This window comes from Talpa europaea (assembly GCF_964194135.1).
Source record: "Talpa europaea genome assembly, chromosome: 4".
In the NCBI taxonomy this organism is placed as follows: Eukaryota; Metazoa; Chordata; class Mammalia; order Eulipotyphla; family Talpidae; genus Talpa; species Talpa europaea.
The window spans coordinates 81987088-82008431 of NC_140070.1; the positions used below are offsets into that span (position 1 = coordinate 81987088).

General features: G+C 33.9%; 1 protein-coding gene across 2 annotated transcripts in view; it reads left to right on the plus strand.

The window, feature by feature from the left end:
- The window catches only part of EPHA3 (EPH receptor A3), a gene marked incomplete at both ends in the record, with an annotated part of 304318 nt that overhangs the window by 275483 nt on the left and 7491 nt on the right, over positions 1–21344 (plus strand). For both annotated transcript variants that reach the window (XM_084231585.1, XM_084231586.1), the window contains 2 exons: positions 11574–11723; positions 13177–13370. In XM_084231585.1, the coding sequence (XP_084087711.1) occupies positions 11574–11723; positions 13177–13370 (344 nt within the window). The remainder of the gene's footprint in view (positions 1–11573; positions 11724–13176; positions 13371–21344) is intronic.

Consider the following 21344-nt stretch of genomic DNA (forward strand, 5'->3'; position numbering starts at 1 on the left):
ATTGGGTAGGAAATCATGTATTTTTCAATATTCAATTATTTATCCTCATTTCTTACTACTAACATGCAGAAATTCCATAAACATTGATACTTTCCATCATATAATAATATTATGCAGCCTGTAACCTTTGCAAAATCATGAGATGTTGAGAGTGAGAAAAGCTATAAATGTTTTAATTTTACTATGAAAATGTTCAAATTTGCAGACTTCTGATATGCTATTGGGACACCCAGAAAATCTTTGGGTGATACTTAGAAAAACTTTGTTACAGACATCAGGGGGAAAAAAAACTTAAAATGTAAATAAATATTTTGAAAGCTATTAAGTGATAGAAAATCTAACGTGCTATATAGTGTTTTGTGATAAAATGTGTTTTGAAGCAAAATATTGATGGCATAACTAACAGCTACGAAAAGATGCAAATCATCTTGAAAGGTCCTAGATTTTATTTGAAATGAATTTGATTGGAACATTTTGCTCTACAAATTTAAAGCATCAGATAATTTTTGCTGTTCAAGAAAAATACTTTTTTTTTGGTTTTCCATCACATAATGTCAAATATAATTATGATATGTTTTCTATTTTTTTTTATTTGCACTACACTACTAATTTACTTCATTTTATTCTAAGAGTGCTATGCTATTATTGATGAGGGCTATTTGCAATTGAAAAGCTTTTCAAACTTTCCCCTTATGACATTTCATTTTAAACAAGTTAGAATTTTCATGTATGGAACTATGCACCTATGTGCATAAACCTTCATGCATCTATGCATATAAGTATTTTTATATTCTTTTGTTGAAATAGATGAAATTCATAATCTAACATGACAACACTCAGTTTTGCTGTTTTACTGAGGATCAAGTTAGAGAAAATACAGAATTTAATTTATATGCTGTGTCAGGTAAAGTCAATCCAATTCTCAAGCCCCCAAATTCATTTTAACTGATTTGGAAAAGTCAAAGAAACCAAATGATTTGCCCTTGGTTATATTCTTCATTGTTATCTTTTTTATTTTTATTTCTGTTCTGAAGATGAATGCTAAGTAACTATCAATGAACTTTTATGTAATATGGGAAGGACCTACCTTTTTTTACATTGCCTTATAGCCAGTTAACATCTATTTAATGTGTAGAAGATAAAACAAAATGAAAAGTTACCACAGGCATTGTGTATTAAGTAATAGAAAAAAAATATCATCTTGTATAATAATTTATTTGATTTTTAAGCTTGGTGACTCTGCCAAATTGAAAATAAATAATGTCAATTATGAATGCATTTCCTACTCTCTTAGGACAAGTATTGATAGACCGATTGAGGCTTCTCAAAGTAAAATCATGTATTCAAAAATCATGTATTCAAAAATCAGATTTAATGATCTCAGCTGACTGTGTTGCATTAAGACTTCATGATAGATCTAGCACTTTCTCACCACCCATTTCAGAGAGATGGCTTGCACAAGCATTTTAACCATGAAAATAATCTGTTCATATTTATGTGGGGAAGAATACAACTATAATTTTGAGTGGAACACAGGTGAGAAGGTTGTAGGCAAATACAGACACGCAGTTGCTAGTAGCAGTTATTTTTCTCTAAGTGTCATTTAGGACTGCTTCCTAAGCAAGTTTGACATAGTGCTTAGTACAGTGTTTTCAACATAGATGACGTTTAATCAATATCAGTTAAAAAAATAAAAGCTATCATTTATTAAACAAATATTTGAGTGTCTACAAAATACAAGGCACTGTTCTAGGACTAGATGACCCAAAGATGAATAAAACCCCTTATCTCATGAGCTTATATTCTAGAGTGGTAACTCAGATAGTACACAAACAAAGATATCACAAGGCAGATCAGTAATATAAAAAACTGGGACAGTGTATGGAGGAGATTATTTTAGGTAGGATGGTAAAATGACACTAGAGCAGAGAATTGATTAGAGCAATGGAGTGAATAATGTAAATATCAAGGGTCACTGGATTCATTTTGTTTCAACTAATTTTCAATGTAATAAAATAATTTTAATTATTGCTCTAATTCCATAAGGCTTACTTTGCAGGAAGACAAATTAGTCAGATTACTTATTTACATAGACTAAATATCAGCTAATACTGACAAATCCTCCTTCTTATTCCTTTGGTCCAGTCTAGAGTGTGGGTAACTTCTGGAAGCTTAGTAAAGATCACTTTATGAAATTATTTTCAGCTCATTGTGAATATCCCACATTTTCAAATATGTGATGACACATAGGTTGGAGCTTTACCCTTGCACACTGCAGCCACTGACTAGTCTCAGACTCCTTTGGTCTTGAAAGGTACAAATAGTCAGACATTAACAATAAGTCAACCTTAACACTTGCTAATGGTAATAATTTGAATTCTAATAAATTTGACTCATCCTTATCCTTTTCTCAACCATGATATTATATATCCTGGTTAAATCTACTTTGGTATTTTTTTCCTTTTATTTGTTAGTCATAGCTCCGAAATGACCTTTATTTCAAGCAGTTATTCACCAAACATATATATATATATATATATATGCATGTTTATATATATATGCTATATATGTGTAACATGTGCATCATTGTCTCAGCAGATATTTTTAAGATTCTCAATTTATATTTTCAGCTTTATTTACTAATCATCAATATATAAACAAATCAATATTACTCAAATGTTAAGCTTTTTAAATTGTTAGAATGCATTACTATTTCTATTTCTTATTATTATTATGAATATATTGTATTCCTGCTATAGTGAACAGATTATTTCTGACCTAGTTATAATATTGTTTCCTTGGAAAATTTTTTCAGTGCTGAGAATTCAAAATAAGTTTCAGTAACCATTTAAAAAATTTTAATTAGAGATTGAGCATATAGTAAACACAAAATTAAAATGTAAAACCTCGTTGAAACTTGAAAACACATATACTCATATCAGTATATACATTCAATCTTATTTTTAAATTTTTACATTGTTTTCATTGAAGATAGACATACACCAGATGACTTAATTCAACATTGTATTACTTATGTGTGAAAGTAACAGAATGGTTATTTATTTGTATTTCACTTCTTGGATAGCCATGAAGTTACTTAAAATGCAAGGTACAGATTTTCCTGTATTTCAGGAAATTCTTAAACATTTCATATATTTTTGAAAAATCTCAAAAGTTCAAGGGTTGGGCTTTTGCTACCTAAGAGATCATCTGTCTCCCATCTCTTGTGGCAATTAACATCTGCTGGAACAATTCTCTCAATGGTCTTTAGATTTGAACTACTGGGGATTAGAACAGATGCTTCCCCTGGGAGTCTTCTTGGATTGCCCTTCACCTTGTCATCTACTGTTATCTACAGTGAGGGAACTTTAGTTCCTGACAATGGATAGATGCTAAATCCTTGAGTAAAATGATTTATCTCTATTGTTCCACTTCTAACCTAAGAAGTTAATATTTGTCTCTAGGTTAAACACTCAATTACTTAGGGTTTACTAAGATAAACTCTCCAAAGTCCTTTGTCACTCTGTGTATGACCTGACAGAGCTCAGAAGCAGCAATGTGAACTGTGGATTTCCTAAATCAGCAGGGAGAGATTTGTATATATAATTAGAGAGAAATTGGGACAGATATGAGATATTATGCCTCAATGTCCAGAGATTTCAGCAATTACCCTCCTTTTCTTTAGAAATCAAAACTTGAAGCCCCTTAACCCATAATGAATGAATAGACTTCAGTGAAGTGCCTGAAAAATTCAGGCTTTTAGCCAAATGTTTCATTTGAACTGTCTAAATTCATTAAACTTAGAAAACTGAATTGCAGGATCTTTGCAGAGCAGATTTACTGTGTGATTCCTTCTCTAACTGCTGTTTCTAGACAAAGGGAACAAGGCCTTGGACCACTTCAACTAATCCTGGATTAGAGTATAGCAGTGATGGAATGCCTGCGGCAGAGAATCCCTACTATCTTTACTTGCAGTATTTTATTTTTCCCTCTTTAACTTTTTGGGTAAGAATTCTACAGAAGTAAATTCAGATATGACTCCCCAAATATATCTAGTTTTAGTCTAAATTTAGGATCATCTTTAAGAGTCCACACTGATTAACATTAAATTTCCCAGCATCCTTGCTAAATATCTGGGTTCCAGATATAAATTTGAAAGTTGAAAAACCTGAATTTTATGTCAGCTCAAATATTAAAAATAGGGAAAAAAAAACATAAAATTAAGTTTTGTGTTTACCATGACCCTCAATTTAGGAAAAACAAGATATCTGCACAGAAGGTTAAATATCATGTCTAAGTTTACATTGTAGGATCAATGCTGAGTCTAGAAGCCAAGACTTCTGATTCCTATTCAACTTGAGAACCCAAGTGGAATAAAGTGACCCAAAATCCCAATACCACCTTTGCTAAGGTAGATGATGATAAGTAGATAGATGATAGATAGACAGACAGGTAGCTAGATAGAGACATCAACACTAGAAAAAAGTAGCTCTAGGTTTGACATTGAAAATATGAGAAAAATACTGTAACTTTAGATTCTGTTCAGTTTGGACTGGAAGTCCCTCTTTTAGACCCACTAGTCTGTGTAAATTTCCAACTGATTTCTAAGTTTTTACTTATTAGTAATATTTCTGTCATAATAATTTTCCTGTGGCAAGAGAGAAATATGCCAAATGATGACACCATTTTGTCTCATCAAATCCAACATTTTGGATAGCCTATGGGAGGATGTATTTGGAAGTCATTTGAAAAGCATCTAAAATGCCTCCCACATTTATCAACTGAGAAAACAATTTCTTTTTTTGGGGGGGTGGGTATTTTACTTTACTTATGCAAACCACCCTCAGCTTATCGAGAATCTAGAAACATGGATGCAAAGAAGAAATTAGTTGAAAGTTGTGTCTGCCAACTCTCCAGCTGTTAGAATGAAGAGAATTTGCCCACTAAGCATTTGGGGGAAAGAACAGGGATAAAGGCAATTAATACATCCCATCTGAATTACTGGCAAGTAAGCAAACTGAAAAAAAAAAAAAAAAACCCTAGTCTTTTATAAATGGAGCAAGATTAATGTAATCATAAGTTCTGGTTTGTCTGGGAAAGTTCCAGTTACCAGCATTGTCCAAATGTCTTGTCTGGTTTCCTATTTGTCTTGTATTTTTTCATTTTCAATAAGGTATTGTTACCAATATTGGCATAATTAGCCTGTGAGCTGCGCTTTCATCTTCAGCTATAGTCTTGCCTACCAAGGTTGAAGAGAAAAATGCTGCTAAGAGGGTTCTTGTTTTAACACACAAATAAGCATGAAAGACCCTTGGTAGTAGTATTTTTGTCTGTACACTTCCCAGATCTGATGTAACTAACTTCTTGCTTTGAAAGAGTATGCAAAGATAAATAAAGCATGTGAGCTTGGATTGCAGGGGCCGGGACAGTCCTCTTTCTGGTCTGGATGGTGGAAGAGAATTCAACACACTGCTTGGCGCATCAGTCACTCATGTCACCATAACTGCATGACAGAAAGCAATTTCTTAATATGAAAATAATAAAGCAATATAAGCTGGAATTTGTTAGAATGGTATGTGGGGAAGGAAAAGGACTTTTTGTGGTCACAATCAGGAGCAGAAGTCTGACTAAATTCTGCAATGAGTATTTGTAGTAAACGTCAGGAGTCATATTCTTATATATTCAATTTATTCTTTTCTGATAGATTTATAGATACTCAACTTGAATACTGAGTTCCTAATCATGAAGTGTGGTTAGATTAAAATTTAGGGACTCCAACTTCTTCTTTCACCCATATGTCAGAACCAAATTAAATCCACAAGGACTCTTATCCAATGTCTGTCAATGCCAGTGACAGTTATGTTTTTGTAGCCATAGATGCTATTTGTGCTGTTTGCTCTTGGAGTGAAAATGTATTTCCTACTAAAATCTTTGGCCTTTAATACCTCTATCTGGTAAAGAAATATGTGGTTAATTTATAAAACCATTTTGTTTCACTAGCTCTATAGTTATCTCATTTTCAATAAAAGGAAAGGACGACAATGTGGAGAGTAAAATTAAACAAAAAGCAAGGGAAAAATCTCAAAGGGCTGATGTTATATTTAGCAAAGCCCAAGTAGCAGATTAACTCAGATAAACTTGGCCATTGCTTTTCTACACTAAAATAAGGATTGAAAATATCATACAAAGCTTGCAAACAGTGGGAGGGAAGAGTTAATTCCACATAGTCTGCATAAAATCTCAGATAAATCCTGGACCTCACTTGAATTATTTCCCTTCTTTTCGTAACACAGATCTAAAGAAGTAGTTTTCAAGTGGGCATGATTTTGTACGCCAATGGAAATTTAGCATTGTCTGGATACAAATATTGACTGTTACTATTGGGTGCATGCTAATGTTGTCTAGTGGGTGGACAGAGGTACTGCAAAACAATACACAGAACAGCCACCAGACAAAGAATTAATCTGATCTAAAAGGTCCGTAGGGCTCCTGCAGAGAACTTATTCTAAAGTTACCATGTGTAAAGAATATATGAAGAATGAGTGTGGGGATCAAATGTCCCTCTCAGATACTTAAGAGAAAATCTTTTACTATTATTGCAAGTTGCATACAAGATTGGAAATTACATACAAGAGTGCAAGTTGCATACAAGTTAGGGCAAGGTAGAATATATAGCCACTTGTGAAAAACATATACAACAGATTAGTCATCTGCCATCAGATTTCCTAATATGCTGAACATTGGGATATCACAAATGTAATGCAACAAATAACATGATTACATTTTTCTCTCATTTGCTTTTATCTAAAACTTGAAATTACTAACTCTTCCCCTATACCCATCAACAAAACTTCAAGCACCATATTTTTGATGTTTCATTTCATTTGACATCACTAGAATAAATTCATGAGTATGACACTACAAAGCAGGTGGCATATATTTTCATTCAGCATGAGTCTTAGCCATGAATATTCATGCTGAATGAATATTTAGATAATATTTAATATTTATTAAATTATTAGTAGTATTTTTAGATTATAAATTAATTTTGAAATAGTTGCTATCAGGTGCATATTGCTTATGGAGCCAAATGAAAATCTCTCCAGCATTTGCGAATTCTAAAATTCTTAATCCATACAGCATCCTGTGAGATATTTTCATAGTTTTATAGATACTATAAAAATTGTTGCTCAGTGATTCTTATATTTACCGTTGTTCTTTAAGTAATTGCATTATTAAACAGTAGCATGTGGTGAAAGATGAGTTTAACATAAATAGTATGATTATTTTTAAAGCTGTTATACTATATATTGGCTCATTCTTACTTAATATTTCCAGATGTTATGCAAACTATATTCAATGTGTTAATATCTAAAAATGAACTGTATATTTAAAATGTTTAAAATTGTCAAAGATCTTCAATAAAATCTATTCCTCCAAGTTCATAAAATAATCAATCATATTGTATCGCAATAAAATTATGTAATTTTATTGTTTTAAGAAACAAAGTGATGTAAACACTTTGAAAAAGTCAGATGCTTGTTATTAAACTCTAGAAATACATGTATGGAAGATAAAAGGCAGTCCTCTGACCATTTTATCTAGTAGGATAATGTAGCAGAAGGATAACAGAAGATAGAATGACAAACTTAGTTTGGATTCCATCAATGCATTTACATTTGACCAGGATGTTCAACTAATAAGTTTGCTAGTTATAGAGAAGAAGCAGGGAAAATACTGCCCAAGAAAAAAGAATAGCTTGTATTAGGGAAAAGGAAATTGAATTTGTTAGTGCCTACTCTGCAAATTTGCCCAGAAAATATCAAAAAAATATAATTGTTCTCTGCATTGAGCACAGGGTCATAATGCTATGCTCATGTGGTTAGCTTTATAATTGTTCAGTTTTGCCTAGGTTTATGATTTCAAGTTACAGAGAATAAAGGTTATTGAGAATTATTCATTGGATTTATTTTGGTAATGGATTTATAATAAACATATTATTTAAAATCCATATAGCAAGATGCCTGACCTTTAATAGAGTAGTCAGATATTTTGCCTTTTCTTCCTTTCCAATATCCTTCAGCTGGTTACTACAGTTTTAATGTTGGCATAAAGATCTTATTTATTTATTTATTTCTATTGCTTTGGCACAAACAGAAACTGGGACACTGAGGCTAACAAAAAGCAGGTTTATTGCACTGGTGCTGGCTCAGCAGATTCGCATCCCAAGGCTGAGCTTTATTTGTAGGAAGTCAGGGGCTTATATACACTTCTAGTTGGTACAAGGTTCCAGGTGAGTTTGCATTGGCAGCTGAACATAGTCAGATATTACATGGTCACATACCAAGAAGAGAGTTAAAGGGTCAGTAGTCACTGAATTTTTCAGGTCCCTCTTGCTTCACTCTTGTATTATTTTTTTCTCAAGGTAATGTGGATTTTTTTAATTCTATATATTATTTAAAGATGTCCAATCACACCCTTCAGGTATATTTTACCACACACAACCGTCACCGAAGCACCCACAGTTCTTCACCATAGTCCATTGGTAGAGGAGATAAGGGAAAGGTCATTGTCAACTGCAAATAGTACAAAGTGATATTCAAATTACCAATAGTTGACCTCTTCATATGCTAAAAATAACTAATGCTCAAAGTTCTTAAGAAAGTGTGTCCAATGATTCCATTTGGTGTTCTAAATATATTTTGTTAAATTCCACATTATTGTTCTTATTTTTTTAAGATTTATTTATTTATGCTTACAAGAGCTGGGGTACAGCCAGAGGTGTTGGGGGGGAGTGAGAGGATACACCAGAAACAGAGCGGGGAACAGAACAGGCAGACTGACTGAAATACACTGCTGAGGGGAGCAGCGGGAGAGACAGGAGAGGTCTGCTGCACCATGTGGGTTGCTCCCTGGCTGGCTAGGGATTGAACTCGTGTTGCAGAGGCTGCAGATTGCTTCATAGTGCAGTGCTTTACCCCTTGTGCCACCAGGGAGGCCCTATTGTTCTTATTTTTTAAATCAAAATCAAGTGGTACTGTTTGGAATTTTGAATCTTTAAAACACAAACTAGGTCTAGGCAGGTACAAAGAAGTCAATTTGGGAATTTTAAATTTTTATTTATTATGTTTGAACTGGTGAATTAGAAAATGCCAATTTTGCCTTGGATCATCTAAATTTAAATGTGAGAAAGGACCATTTGAAATTTTGTTGGAAAAAAATACAAATGGTAAAGAGGATGAATGATTGCGTGAGAGAGAAAAGGGGAAACTTCAAAGCCGTAAGCATCGGTGTGCTGTAGACATATTCTACTCTGTTCTTCTGGTTCTAGAACATACCCCTCCAGGGCATGGTGAATACTAGTGTTTCTCTCTAACTTCAAGGCTTCCTTATTCTGGCTCCCACTCTACAGCTTGACTTATTTTACTTCACCAAAGTAGACTGTCAGCTATTCTTAGACTGGTAGCTTCTAAAGAAGCCCAAGCTCCGCTGTCCTCTGCGTGCTCACATTGCTAAATACATTCTTCATACTCAGTGTACGGCCTGCGCCTTCAAAGATCTGGCAGTACTCTTTCTGAACAGCTCTCTTATCTGAAAATATCAAAGAGAAGCGTCAAGTTTTCTGAGATACTTGCGATCACATGGACCACTCCCTGCTGCAGGATAAAAGTTGGCCAGTATACCTGTGATTAAATCCCACTTTGACCTTTCCCCATCCTCACCCATTAGATGCCTCCAACACTGTAATATAATCACAGGGGAAGCTCTTCCAAAATACACGTTTTCATTCTCTGTGCTTTGATATATGTGTGTGCCACTTCCCTCGGAATAGGGGTTGTTCAGCTAATGTTTCTTGAGGCTTTACTCAAGAAACTATGCTAAGTATTTTACTGAAATTTGTCATTTAGCCCCACAATGATGCTGTGAACCAGTATTTTACTTTCCCAAATAACAGATGAAAACTCAGGCATAATGAGGTTTAATAACAACCTCCTAACTTGCTGATCCATTGCCTTAGAAGCGATTTGTTTTTACTCCTGGACATTATTTTTTTTTTTAAGATTTTATTTATTTTTTTATACAAGCACTGGATACAGTCAGAAGCACGGGAAGGTAAGAGAATTCACCAGAGCCAGAGCGGGGAACAGAACAGACAGACTGACAAAATGCACTGCTGAGGGGAGCAGTGGGCATGGCAGGAAAGGTCTGCGCGCCATATGGGACCCTTGCTGGTGGCCAGGGATCGAACTGGTGCTGCAGAGGCTGTGGGCAGCTTTGCAGCCCAGCACTCAACCGCTGCGCCACCTGGGAGGCCCGGACATTATTTTAAAACCCATAAAGTACTCTGAGGTGTAGTGGTACTAGAACACATTTTTGATGAATATGGGTTGATATTTGAATGATCCATCCCTTTTTTCTTGTGTGAAAAAAATGTCATCATCTCTCAAGGTTCAATTCATATGTGAGATTCTTAGTATCTCTAGTGAAAATCTGGCTCCATTCCACAGCAAGCTCCATTTCTGCCTTCTTACTCAGCTTCAAAGTCCAGTTCATGAAGAGCATGATCAGCATCTCTGAAGCTTTTTAGAAATACAGGCTCTGCCTACCCTCTGGAACTAGGAATCAGAATTTCCATTTTAATGGGAGCATTAGGTGATTCATATGCATTACAAAGTTTGAGAAGCAAAGCACTAGAAATGTTTTTCTTTCTGCATTTAGTTATTCAGAGCAACTAATTATCATTCCTATTTGCCTCATATTTTCCAAAGAGAAGAGCCAATAGGTTATTTATATTTGTTTCACCCAGAGTGACTAGAATAATATTTCCCATATGGTTACTACTTGACACATCTTTATTAAATGTATTTATTAAACTGAGAGCAAATTCCATGGGAGATATACCTTTATATCTCCCATAACTCATAAGAACATTTTTTCTCCTTTAGACTGTAATTCCTGGGAATGTAGTTATTAAACCTGTCTAGATCATAGGATGCCTACTTAGTCCTTAGAATGTACTGCAATGAAAAGTGAATAGATTAATGAACATGATAGATTAATATATAGATGAAAGAGTCATAAAAGTATTTTATTTTACATTTATTTAGTCAAAAATACCTTTAAGAACATATATGGCAAGGAGTTAAGTTTGTTACAGATAGTAATGTATGCACATTCTGAACAAAAATTGCTCAATCAAGGATAAATCTGTGTTAAATCAATAAATTGATTTGATATACCTCATTCAATTGTTATAGCATGTCTACTTCAAGTTGTTTTTTTACAAATGACTAATGGGACACAGTTAATATATACTGTCAGTATTAAAATAACTTTCACTTTTTTTTTCTTTCATCATTTCACAAATTCTTCCAAATTGATTGAAAGTAAATATTGCAGATAATGGTATGCCACTTATTCCTGCTTGGTCTTAAAATAGAAGACTCTAAATATATTTTAGCAGAAACCATGTTTCATGTTAGAGAAAAATACCCTGACAGATTCAGTCAGATTTTACATTATCATGTATAATATATGTTTTAACATATGCACATATGATTTTATATTCAAAGGGAGGGAAGATCCCAATTCGGTGGACATCACCAGAAGCTATAGCTTACCGCAAGTTTACATCAGCCAGCGATGTATGGAGTTATGGGATTGTTCTCTGGGAGGTGATGTCCTATGGAGAGAGACCATACTGGGAGATGTCCAATCAGGATGTAAGTATTTGTAGTTTGTGAGTTATGGGTTCAGATTAAGAGATCAAGCTGTGCAAGGAAGTGGAGCATAATGAAACCAGGTGGTTTCCAGTTTGTGACACGGAAATAGAATGCTTAAAAGAAATGAAATTGTTTCCAAGTCTTGCAAGTATAGTCCTTATATTGCATTTCTGGCTGTACAGTTTCCCCTCAAGCAGGTATTGAGCAATGAGACAAATGAAGACATATCAAACAAGAATACAGCTAAATAAGTGACTAACAAAATAGCAGTAGATATCAGGGAGTATTTGAATTATTTCTGCTACAGATTTTTTTTCTGTATAATATTAGCATGACACACATGTCTGCCATCCTTTGTAGATTTAACCAACACATCTACGCCAACATTTTGTTTACTTAAATATAATATTTCCCAAAGTCAGACAAAACAACCAAATCCTACATGTTTAATGTATTAAACATGCACATGAAGTTAGTTTTAAAGTCTATTTTAACTGTGATATGGTTTTTCAAAAGGATTTTTGTTTTTAAAATCGTGTTTTTCTAATGCTTAGTAAAAGGATTCTATTGGTATATGGTATCAGCACTCACAGATTTTTCTTTATGCTTAGCCAGAAACCAAGTATGATCTCAAAGATACAAAAGAAGGAAAGTTGAGATGCTTTTATTCATTTCTTACTTACCACATATAAAATTGTATTTGGATATAAAAAAACTTTTGTACTACTTCAAACAAGTTTTTTTTTCCTTTAAATAATAGAATAGATAAATGAGATTCATGGTTCCACATCTCTATTTTCCAAATTCTTTCTAAATCCTGGCATCTTGAAGTGTAGTCTCTGGACCAATAGCTTTAGCACAGTATAGGAGTTTGTAGGAATGCAAATTCTCAGGCCTTACTGTATACTTAAGGAAACAGAGAATAATGATCTGTGTATAAATGACTACTGATATACACTAAAGTTTAAAAAATAATTTCTTCGTATGATTTAAAATACTAAGAGCTCTTAGTTTCTTAACTGTGCAACGCATGGGGTTTTACCAAAGAAGTTATCATTTGGATTGGGTATAACTAAAATCCATATAACTGATTTTTTTTCTGCATTCATTCATGTATAGTTTCCATAGAAATCTACATTGTCAAATACAAATTTCCTTATAAGCACAGCATTTCTTATAGCATAGAACATTTCTTTTGATTTTAATCTGAAAAGGATCTTCACAAACTCTTCTTTCCTAAAGTCATTTTCAATCTTTTGATCTTCCTTTATATAATATTTTCAGGACTGAATGAATACATTCTCATTTACTTGATAAGCTTTTTTTCCTTTCGGTAATTTAAAAATCAAATCATTTTCACTTAATGTTAAAATATTCACATTAGTATGTCCTGCCTATGAAGAAGTAAAAAATTTCCACCTCTCAAGTCCACAGAAACTTTCTTTTCGCACAGGTCATTAAAGCTGTGGATGAGGGCTATCGGCTGCCACCCCCCATGGACTGCCCAGCTGCACTGTACCAGCTGATGCTGGACTGCTGGCAGAAAGACAGAAACAACAGACCCAAGTTTGAGCAGATTGTCAGCATTCTGGACAAGCTTATCCGGAACCCAGGCAGTCTGAAGATCATCACCAGTGCAGCAGCAAGGTGACACATTTCATTTTGCATTTTGCAGTCGCTCTGAAATTAATGTATTTTCTATCTCCAAGGTGTTAATTTTTCTCACTCACTCCCTAAAGCGCATTCTTTGATATTTACATTCCTCAAGATTGGACACATGTTTTCCTCTTTTCTTCTCTTTCTTTCTTTCCTTCTCTCTCCCCACTCTCTCTCTAACCTTTTGGAAGCAATTATCCTGTATAGTGATGACGATGAAGTTCTTGGATACTTTTCATTCCTATTTTTGTCTAGCAGTGAGAGTATATTTATGCTGTTTTACCCAAAACACATAGCTTCTTTTCATGATGTGCTATTTAACAAAAAAGAACACACACACACGTATGTATACACACACACACACATATACCTCCTTGGAGTGGTGGAGAATTCTAGTGAAGTCCCATTTGTTTCTCATTTAAAGTTTTAATAATAATAATAGTTCCAAAATATTACACTAACAGAATGTACCCCCTCAATGAAACATAATTGTTTAACCCATTTATGTCCTAATTACTTTATTAGGTACTGTCAAAGATAAAACTAAGAGTAAAATAATGTCAGTAACCCCTAAATCACAGCACAGATGTCAGTGCATTCATCTCTGCAGTGCAATTCAGAGTGTGTGATGTCTGTTAGATTTTATACACATTCTTCTCACTAATAATCACCAAATTCTCTGAGTTGTTTTGAGGAATGTAAATTAAGCTGTACTACAAAATGAAATGACAGAAATGGGTGAAGGAGAGATTAATTTTGTTGGAGGCCAAATGAGAAGGAAAAAACTGTTAAGATGGTACTTCTCAGAGAAACCAATGGCAAAACTACCACTGATCTTGCTCGATGATTCCTATTCTTACTGTACACTTAAGAGTGAAAGAGTAAACAGTTACTTTACTTTTTATGACATTTGATTTTATAGGAAAATCACAGAGTTTTTATAAAAGAGTTAAATTTAGTATGCACATATGCCCATAGCTTGAAGGAATATGTGTAAATGCTACATAATGGTGATTTAATGTGACTCACATGTAAAGGTATAATATAATGCCTTGTAGGAGGGAGCTTTCTTGTTTCTTTTTTGTATAAATGTTGTCTTTACTGACAATCATCAAAAGTTGTAACTTTTAGGCCTCCTTGCTGGCCTAGAGGTTAAGACTCAGTGCTATCACCCCTGTGGCCTAATTTACATCCCAGACCAGGGTGCTAATCTACATATGGTACAGCAGACCTGTCCTGTCTTGCCCGCTGCTCCCTTACCAGTGTATTTCAGTAGATCTGCCTATTCAGCTCCCCATTCTTTCTCCGGTGAATCCTCTTACCCTCCACCTCTGCCCTATACCCCAGTTCTTCTATGCACAAAGAAAAGTTTCAAACTAATAGAACATGTGTTAATATACTTTATGGTAGCTTATATATTACTTTACGTTAGTAGGAAATTTATATTGAGGGTACATGTTCTAATTTTTACATTATGTTTGAACAAGGGGAAACTGAACCATAGGGTTCATTCAGAATGCATCACCACTTATCCAGCTGCTCAATCAGAAATTAAAGAAATTCTTAGCACTTGTTCCTTACTGTCCAGAAGATCAGTAAATCAACAGGATCCATTGCAAACACTCTATTCTGTGACTGTTTCCCATTCTGACCTAATCCAAGCCGTGGCCTCCATTCTTGTCTCCTGCTTCCATCCTTGTCTGCCCCAAACACTTTCCACATGGACTTCATCAGATATTGGAAGATTAATATCATTTCTAGAAATTTCAGTTTTTTTCATTGAGAAAAAAAGAACCATTAAAAAGTTCTTAAATGACATGTTGCTCTATGTTTATAGAATAGTTTGCTAGCAACTACAAAGAAGAAGGCTGTGCGGGAAGAGGTTGGCAATAAAAGTTAGGATGTGATTTCATTAATCTAAGGAAGGGCCTAAGTGAGTATACAGAAGAAGGGTGTGAATTCAAGAAATTTTACTGCATTGAGAATCATAGGATGTGATGTGCTAACTAATGAGGAATGCGAGGTGAGCGAGAAAGTACTGGAGGGCATGTGCAGGTTCGGAACATGGAGGACTCTGAGATCAGTGCTCCAACAGCAGTAAGAAGGCTTTCAGGAAAGAAAATGATCTGTGGGGTCAATGAGCACTCTGAACTTAAGAAAACGGAATCCCACAAGTAGCTGGAAGGTTGCTTTCCAAGCTGAGAGAGACATTGAAATTTATGCTATATATAGAGTTCAGAGCATTCTTTCCATAAAGAAAATTAAAGAAGCCATAATTAGAAACTTGTTTGACAGATACAAATCTCATTGTAATAATGTTGATTTTCACAATTATATTCATCTTTATGTATGTAAAATTATTTAATTTCTTGTTAAAGTTTCCATATTCCTGTTATTGATGAATACATGAATATATATATATATCTAGAAATATCTATAACTAATGGATTGTAATTTAGTCTATGAACTAAAGCTATAAATAGTGGATAATGTTGGCTTATATAGGTTGACACTGAGACATCCCTCCTCCTAATCTACCAGACTGTATCTCTTTGCTGTGTCTGTGCTGAGCTTCTCTTTGTGACTTTGTGGCATCTAGTGATTATTTTTATTATTAAAACATATTAAATAGAGTATCTTGGTCTCTGTTTGGAGCTTTAGAGAACAGTACCAATTGCAGAGCAGAACAATATGCTGTGGAGGTAGGAATAATGAATAGAGACAGGAGTGAGACTAAGACTGAGACCATGGCAGAAAACCACAACTCAAGGAGTTTTCCAATAGTGGGTAGAATGAACTGTGCTATCTCATGCTGCAAAAGTTGAGAAATGACAACTGAGTAAAATTTTTTTCATTGAAACAACAAAAAGAATACTGGATATTTTTATAGAACAATTTAGATTCTTTTAGAGCAATAACTAAGACAAAATTTTAAGAGGTTTATTTATAACTGGGTGATGATAGGAAAAAGCAACAGTGTTTTTGAGAAATTTAGAAACAAATATAATTATATATGTGAAAAAGTAAAAGTAATGCTCTTTCCCTTTTTTAATGTTTGGAGAAGTCTTTCTTAAAAATGTTATTGATAGAAAATGCTCTCATTAAAATAAATAGAAAATGCTCTCACAATGGTAGATTTTATTTCATGTTCTATTGTACATAAAAGATAAATAAGTAAAGTTATTATTTAATAAACTCTTTTGTAAGATTGTTCTTATAACATAGCTCCTGGATTTAAATGAATTTGTTTTATACCTATTAGTGTTGTTGAATTAGAAATAAAAAAATAAAACAGAGAAAAGTGAGAGATTGGATTAATTTCTATTCAGGTAGTAAAATATTCTTTTTAAATTTGTATATTTAAACATATAAAATGAAAGAGAAAAATTGTTTGGTTTTTAAATCGACAGAACTTTCATCATTTAGGTCTTGAAATTCTTCCACACTTTCATAAATTTATAGAATTTAATTCTTGGCACAATAAAATTAAATAATGTATTCTGTATTTTTAAAATATAGTTTAGAAAAATGAAGGTAACTAGTTCATGGCATAAAAACATAAATAATATAGTCAATATATTTAAAATGATATTCTAAAGATCTGATTATACTTGGTTGATTTAAATAAAATATTAAATATATTGTTGCGTTGCTTTGATTGCTAACTGAGATTTGTTATTATTATTCTGAGGATAAATAGGGACAAAAAAAGTGTTCTCATAACTTGTTCCTGTTAATGACACTAAATAAGCATTAATAAGACACTTCTGATATCAAAGAGTAAATAAGATAATTCTATTTGGTAATAAGTGCTGTTTTGACAAATAAATCCTTTCAAGAGAAGTCCAATGACCAAAAAACAATCTGTTTCTCAAAATGACTTTGACCTCTAATTCTGAAACAGTCAGGGTGACTTTCCTCACTGGCTAAATATGATACAGAACCATTCAGACGAAAGCAAATAAGCCAAATACCCAGGTGTTGTTTTTGTTTTTTTTTTTTTTTTTTATTCTTGAGAATCAGAATAGGTAGTTTTACCAATGGGAGGAATTAAACCAGAGGTGACAGCTGTAACTGTTAACGTTTTTGTCCTTGAGGCCTAAAGATAATTAAAATAAACAAAATGACTTCGCTTCTCCTTAACGTGTCCTTTATATATTAGTCTCCTATTGGGGACTATGTAGACTCAAATTATTTCTAGTTAAAGATGACAAATTAAATTAATTTAACCCTCTCTGAAATTTTATTGTTACAGATAAAAAAGATTTAGATCATCATAAATGCACTTTTAAAAATTGGCAAACATAGGACTTACCCTGAAATATAGTGAAAAGACATCATTTGAAATAAAAAATAATAATAAAATAAATTATAGGATATTGAAAAATTATATTACTATTTTCAAACAATAATAAAGGTAAATGTAACTAATATTTTGCATTAAAAAGTATTTAGTTTATCTATTCCCCAAAACAATTCACAACAGACAGCACTTAGGTAATTATAGCGGTAAAGCATACATTAGTGACATCTACTTCCAAACTGAGTAGGTACTTACATATTCATTCAAGAAATGTATATTAGTCACAACTTTTTATACATGAAAAATAAAGCCCCGGGCAGACCAGAGGGAGACTTTATGTTATAAAATGTTAACCTAATATTCAATCCTAGTGTAGTGCTTGAGAAATTCCAATGCCATATTTAAATAAAGTCATTATTAGAAGATACTCTGGAGACTGGGATTCATTTATTGGCATTTGTTTCCCAGTTCCTGGTGCTAATTCATATGAAACCATTTACAGATATAATAGGAGTTGATGAAAAGAAAATATATGTGTACTTCTTTAGTGCAACTGTATGAAAATGCATAAAGGAATAATTCACAAACCTAACTACAAGGAGGGAAAGAGAATGGGAGGAAAGTTATTTTTTACTTCCCCTGAGCAAACATGTAATTTCCATGATTTCTTTTTAATGACTGTGGTCTGTGGCCAGTAGGTACTGATTTATGAAAAGCTGTAAAAGATCAGGTGGAACTCTGCAGGACATCGTTTACAGCTGCACGGATTGAAACCTATCTAATTTGTCTAGTAAAAGTGTGAGCTCACGGTGCACATCATCCAGCCTATAAATTTCCCCTTCAGACCCAATGTCTGGGGCCGGGTCTAAAAAAACTCCAATGCCTGCAGCTGCTCCGAAGCCCACATTCCCTCGGTGCGCATGAAGAGACATCACAGGCTCTTCACAGTGAGAGACAAATTCCTATCCATTGATAAACTCTCCAGATGTCCTCTCGGAGGAGGAAAGGAACCAATTTTTATTTGAAATCCCCAGAGAAATCCTGGAAGTGGAAAAATGATACTTTGCAGGACTGGTTATTCTGAGGTCACTAGCATTAAAATTAGGTCATTCTTTGTCTTCATTGTACTTTGATCCAAGTAATAAACAGAAAAACTCGGTTGGGGTCACTAATCCCTAATCCGCATGTCCTGTTCTATTTCAATTTGTTTATACTAATTTTCTCCAAACTCTTGTTGAGTATGGCTATAGTATTGAGTTTAAGAATACAAACCATTCTGAATTGACAAGACAAAATTCTGCAGTTTGCTATTAGGCACACTACATAAATATTCTGAATAAATGTCCTGGGGTTTGCTTCTTCATGCTCACAAAACCATAAATAAAAAAGTATTACTATTCATGGGATGAGGAGTCGACAAGAGTCGACATTAAGTTCTATTCTATAGCTACTGTGTAGAAATCCGAGCTTGGTGTGTGCATGTGTGGAGATTATTTAATATCTCCTTGTCTCATTTCTAGGTCTCACTTAATTTTTCTTATTTAACTTTCTCACAGTTATTAACTCTTTTCTTATCATTCCATTTATCAATCTCATTATGTATCCAATGGGGCCAATGTTGTATGTAATACTTGCTTGTGACAAAGGCCATTTCACTTAGATGACCGTGATACAACAGTTATGTAGCATATCCTGTAAGCTCTGGAGCCTGGGTTGTACATCAGCATTTATAATTCAAGTCCATAGGAAAATAACAAAAACAAATTTTCGATTATGAAAATAAACTTTTTTCCAGATAAGTAAAGGATCTATCTTTTTAAAAAATAGCTTACAAGGGTTATTAAAACTGAACCATAACACAGAAATATAAACTCTATGGCATTTATTTTAAATTTATAATTCAAACTCTTGAAGCAAATTAGCATGCCTCTTGCATACATGAGAGTTAGCTAGAGAAATATAAATAGTAGAAATCTATTTAAAAATTCGTTTTAAATGTGGGTAGAGTTAGCAAATTTTTGCATTTGCTTCACAGAAAAATTTTCTTACTTAGAACAACTTATTCTAAATGTTGAATTTAAGCATTTTCAGTGATGGCTTTCATTTAAGCAAATTAATTCATTTTTAAAATATAAGAATATGTGAATTTCTGGTTTAAAAGGTTGGTAATTTATAAAAGTTTCATGAACTCAATATCAATTAAATACAACTACAGTACCATAAACATGAAAGATTCTGAATGCTAACTCTCAAGAGGTGCAAATCCAAACATACCTTCTCAATTATAGGATAAATATTAAATGATGACACAGTGTTGATGATAATAACATATTTATTACAATGAAAACAGAAACTGCAGAAGTCAGAATAGCCTAGCCACATGTGAGCACTGACTGTGGAATCATTGTGAGTTCATAAAAGTTATGTACTATTCTAAGGAGGCCCTGAATAAAACCTACTTTACAAGGTCGTTGCCTTGACATATACACAATCTTATACATGACTTAACTTCTAGTTGCTCAAAAAGGTAACTGACAAGATCATAACACTCACAACACTTTGTGTAAACAAAATTTACTGTTATTTTCCTTTAGAAGTTTTAAAAAAAATTCAACCACTATTATATCAGAATAATAGCAGCTAGTGCTCTATCCTACACAAATATTCTGTCTCTGTGCTCCTATTTACTCTCATTTCATCTTAGTTTGCGTGGAATCTCTAGTATCACCATCATCCCCATTTTAGAGATGAGGAAACAAACAAGATGAGAAAATCACTCAAGGTCACACAAACCACATGGTTTGTGCTGTGCCCCGGATTCAACCCACCAGGTTTTACAGTTCTATTGTCTGTTTACCAAACCACTGCACTTTACTGAATATAATTGTGACATTATGGAATTTCAGTTAGTTTGAGAGTAAACAGAAAAAACAGAATATGAACAATATGAACAAAAAACAAATATGAACAAATATGAAAATGAATATTCAGGGCCTCCCCTGGTGGCACAGGCAGTTGAGCGCAGCGCTGTTGAACTGTCCATAGCCTCTGCAACGCCGGTTTCATCCTGGCCAGCCAGAGAGGGTCCCACATGGCACAGCAGACCTCTCCTGTCTCACCCGCTGCTCCCCTCAGCAGTATATTTCGTCAGTCTGCCTGTTTTGTTCCCCACTCTGTCTTTGGTGAATCTTCTCACCCTCCCATGCATCTGGCCTGTACCCCGGTTCTTGTATAAATAAATAAATCTTAAAAAAAAAAAAAAGATTCACCACAGTGGTGTACAATTACAGTCATGCGTAAAGATATAAAATAACTTGTGCCTAATTCCCAGCTCTGCTCTTTTGCGTGAGGAAACTCCATTTATAATTTGATCTTTTTTATTTTATTTTTTTAAAAAGATTTATTTATGCATAAAAGAGGTGGGGTGCAGGCCTGAGATGTGGGGGGAGGGGGGTGAAAGGATTCACCAGAGACACAGTGGGGAGCAGAACAGGCAGATATACTGAAATACACTGCTGAAGGGAGCAGCAGGCAAGGCAGGAGAGGTCTGCTGCGCCATGTGGGTAGCTCCCTGGCTGGCTGGGGATTGAACTTGTGAGGTAGAGGCTCACAAGTGTGTGCTGTGGATAGCTTCATAGTGCTGCGTCTTAACCCCTTGCACC